We start from the raw sequence: 4,647 nt of genomic DNA, 5'->3' as shown, positions 1-4,647 counted from the left end.
AAGTGATACAGTAATCACAGTAGAATGTTAACCGTCAATAAGTCTACTACTAATGGGAAAGTGATACAGTTATCACTGTAGAATGTTAATCGTCCATAAGTCTACTACTGATGGGAAAGTGATACAGTTCTCACTGTAGAATGTTAACCGTCAATAAGTCTACTACTAATGGGAAAGTGATACAGTTATCACTGAAGAATGTTAACCGTCAATAAGTCTACTACTAATGGGAAAGTGATACATTTATCACTGTAGAATGTTAATCGTCAATAAGTCTACTACTGATGGGAAAGTGATACAGTTCTCACTGTAGAATGTTAATCGTCAATAAGTCTACTACTGATGGTAAAGTGATACAGTTATCACTGTAGAATGTTAACCGTCAATAAGCCTACTACTGATGGGAAAGTGATACAGTTCTCACTGCAGAATGTTAACCGTCAATAAGTCTACTACTAATGGGAAAGTGATACAGTTATCACTGTAGAATGTTAACCGTCAATAAGCCTACTACTGATGGGAAAGTGATACAGTTCTCACTGCAGAATGTTAACCGTCAATAAGTCTACTACTAATGGGAAAGTGATACAGTAATCACAGTAGAATGTTAACCGTCAATAAGTCTACTACTGATGGTAAAGTGATACAGTTATCACTGTAGAATGTTAACCGTCAATAAGTCTCCTGCTGATGGGAAAGTGATACAGTTCTCACTGTAGAATGTTAATCGTCAATAAGTCTACTACTGATGGGACAGTGATACAGTTCTCACTGTAGAATGTTAACCGTCTATAAGTCTACTACTGATGGTAAAGTTATACAGTTATCACTGTAGAAAGTTAACCGTCAATAAGTCTACTACTAACGGGAAAGTGATACAGTTATCACTGTAGACTGTTGACCGTCAATAAGTCTACTACTGATGGGAAAGTGATACAGTTATCACTGTAGAAAGTTAACCGTCAATAAGTCTACTACTGTTTGGAAAGTGATACAATTATCACTGTAGAATGTTAACCGTCAATAAGTCTACTATTGATGGGAAAGTGATACAGTTATCACTGTAGAATGTTAACCGTCAATATGCCTACTACTGATGGTAAATCGATACAGTTATCACAGTAGAATGTTAACCGTCAATAAGTCTACTTATGATGGTAAAGTGATAGTTATCACAGTAGAATGTTAACCGTCAATATGCCTACTACTGATGGTAAAGTGATACAATTATCACTGTAGAATGATAACCGTCAATAAGTCTACTACTGATGGTAAAGTGATACAGTTATTACTGTAGAATGTTAACCGTCAATATGCCTACTACTGATGGTAAAGTGATACAATTATCACTGTAGAATGTTATCCGTCAATAAGTCTACTACTGATGGTAAAGTGATACAGTTATCACTGTAGACTGTTAGCCGTCTATAAGTCTACTACTGATGGGAAAGTGATACAGTTATCACTGTAGAATGTTAACCGTCAATAAGTCTACTACTGATGGGAAAGTGATACAGTTATCACAGTAGAATGTTAACCGTCAATAAGTCTACTACTACTGGGAAAGTGATACAGTTGTTTCCACAACTGAAGTGTGTTGTCTTCTTTTAATGAAGAGTGTGTCAATTAGTATTCTAGTTACTTAGGGTACATGTAACCAAACTACGAAATGAACTTGTATTTGAATACAAAGAAAATGCCGTTACGCCTGGCGCCTTTAATTAATACATGCTGAGCTAGATTAACGTATCATCATCATCACATTAGATATTTATTTTGATATTTAATGTATATATACTTAACTACAGTGTAACCGTCTGATGATTGTTTGTATGTGTATACTTCGTATTATGCCATTCAATGGTCGTTCTACACAGACATCAAATCATTGATTGATTGAAGAAATTAATTATCAATACCGTTGTGTAATACCTGTAATCTAATGATGTTTTGCATATTCAGTAAATCAACTTCCTCTTTACCAAGAAAAAGAAAAGATAACTCCACGCCTGCATTCTAATTTACAGAAATGAAATTCGCGCTGATAACGATTTTCTTGGTATGCCCAATCCATACTCGAACTAATTTATAGTAAGAATGCATCGACAGGGTTCGGAGTCCAGATCAAATAATCAATGTGTCAGATATGCCGAATCAGATTAAACTTATCGGTCTGGTGGTTAGGTCCACGTGCTCACAATCCAATACACATACAAGAGAACCTATTTCATGACAGGTAAATTCCCATGACGGGACGCTCACATCTGATTGGACGCTTGTGACTTTGCCCGGTGTATATAAGGCCTACACGGAACTAGCATTACTCTATACTAATACTTTACCCTAGAATACACACGCACACCTGTGTCGGAATACTTTAACTATATCATTAAGTCTAACGGAAATATGGTGATGTCTCTATACAACTCTGGAGTCCAGTGTACCGTGGTAGGGGACGGAATGGTCGGAAAGACGTGTCTCGGACGCTCCTTTGCTGACCAGACATTTCCGGTCAATTATGTGGCTACCGTCATGGACACATACAGAGGTACAACTTATGTGGACGGGAATAAATACGGAATTACACTCACTGACATGGCTGGAGAGGTAAGCTTCAATGTGCAATTTTTACTTCATAGTTCAAAGATAGTTAGGAAATAGTGAAAATAGTGAACATTTGTGATTTTTGTTTTTATTTATTTAAATCTATTATTTCTTTTAACTATTTTATTCTTCATCAAGGGTAAAAAACAACAAAAGAAATTTAGGAGGTTTTACTTCATTTTTTAACTCGATCTCTCAACTCACCAGAACTCTATCAATCATCTTCCATGTTATGTTATGAATTATACTGCCTGATCATATCAGTGATATTTTTTACTTTTGTATTTACAGCATGACGTCGTAACAGTAAGTGACTTTACAGCCACAGATGTATTCATCATCTGCTATAGTGTCGTAGACCGAGAGTCCTTTGAAAGTGTCCATGATTTCTGGGCCCCCGAGATCCGGAAAATTGCCAAGAAACGCCCGGTCATCCTTGTGGCTACTCAAACTGACCTACGACAGGAATGGAACAAACAACACGTAACAATAAAGGAAGGAGAAAGTCTGGCTAAACTTATGTCTGCAGCTCGTTTTTCGGAAAGCTCAGCCTTTGCCAAGAAAGGGGTAACAACCATCTTCAAAAGTGTGGTGCAAGCATCTCTAAAGTTCCACAAGAAGAAGTGTAACATCCTCAAACGCGTTCTTAGTAGTATTTGAACAGACAATTCAATAAATTGAATTCGAACTTGAACTGATCCCCCGAGATCAAAGATGGACCATGCTGTTACAAGCGTTGGCTACTATCAATGGACCAGCAGGTCTAGAGGATATACCGTTCCAGGTATCTGCCTGTATATGGATACCCCCTTGATATAACTGCATGAGACACACAAATTTCTAGGAGATATACCTCAAGGGAGATGACCTTTGAAGGAGACACAACATAGAAACAATGGCTGCATTGTCTTCTTCTTCTTAGGTAGGTGTCATCTATTTTAATATATACAATTACAACCAACAATCTGATCGAGATTAAACAGTTGTTTCCTTTATCAAGTATAACTAATTAACAAATTATCTATCAATTTATATATTATATTTATATAATTAATCTATTATTTGATTTAAAGATAATTTGATTTAACAGTGAAATTGTTTTGTCTGTTAATGTTAACATTCTTGCTCAGTCCTTAAACTTATCATACGCTTATTGTACATTTCAGAATTACTACCCTGCTCCATACCTAAATACCAAGGGAAGTTCATCTACTTTGTGAGGAGAAGTATACCAACAGTGAATGACCTCTTTTAAATTTTGACAATCCTCGGTGATTGGTCAACAATGACAATGTGAAAGTGTCTTCTTATCTTCTCTGACGAGGAGGAACAACGTGTGTTTATTGTACAAACTATACAATGCAGTGTGTTAACTGATAAACTGGTTGTTGGCGATCTGAGTCACCCTGGGACGATGTATCAAAATCGGCAATAAACCTTTAGCCTTACCAACACTAGTAACTGCCCTGTATTACCATTCAGTGGATGTGGTATATTTCCCTGTCAATAACAATCGTGAAAGGACAGATATGACATGTAGCCACATGTCAATACACTCTTCCCTAATCGCGTTAAAATGATGCTCAATATCACGCAATACCAATTACAAGACAAGTCTGTCTGGCTGATGAAATAAATATCGAACCTTAAACGTTTTTGTTTGTTTTGATATAACAGTGTGTGATCAAGATATCACATGTCAGTGTTATCTATTATCTGTTAGTTGTTACTTGGCCTAGTTGTCTAGGGAGACATAACAACACTGCTGCTGGGTAGTTTTTGTGAATAAGTTTTAGCAAAATAGTTTACCGATGCTTGGTTGGTTTGTTGACAGGTCATAACAAAGCAATAGAAGTCATATAAGGCTAACTTCATTTATTGTGGTTGTTAAAGTAATTGACTGTGTGAATGATATGATTTGCAAAAAAGGCACTGTCAATACATAGATGTCCTTATATTATGATAGTATAGCCATAACAGAACTATCAATACATAGATGTCCTTATATTATGATAGTATAACCATTACAGAACTATCAATACA

General features: G+C 36.2%; 1 protein-coding gene across 1 annotated transcript; it reads left to right on the top strand.

Moving 5' to 3' along the window:
* The first annotated feature begins 2,349 nt into the window (after positions 1-2,349).
* On the top strand, positions 2,350-4,255 carry LOC110449977 (cdc42 homolog). The gene is made up of 3 exons (XM_021497169.1): positions 2,350-2,607; positions 2,896-3,526; positions 3,771-4,255. Exons 1-2 carry the CDS (start codon positions 2,407-2,409, stop codon positions 3,262-3,264), a joined length of 570 nt encoding a protein of 189 aa, XP_021352844.1. The 5' UTR covers positions 2,350-2,406; the 3' UTR covers positions 3,265-3,526; positions 3,771-4,255.
* Positions 4,256-4,647: the final 392 nt, after the last annotated feature.

The sequence above is a fragment of the Mizuhopecten yessoensis genome, unplaced genomic scaffold, assembly GCF_002113885.1.
Source record: "Mizuhopecten yessoensis strain PY_sf001 unplaced genomic scaffold, ASM211388v2 scaffold4849, whole genome shotgun sequence".
Classification (NCBI taxonomy): Eukaryota; Metazoa; Mollusca; class Bivalvia; order Pectinida; family Pectinidae; genus Mizuhopecten; species Mizuhopecten yessoensis.
The sequence above is the reverse complement of the archived record's forward strand: the minus strand, read 5'-3'. Positions and strand labels throughout refer to the sequence as shown.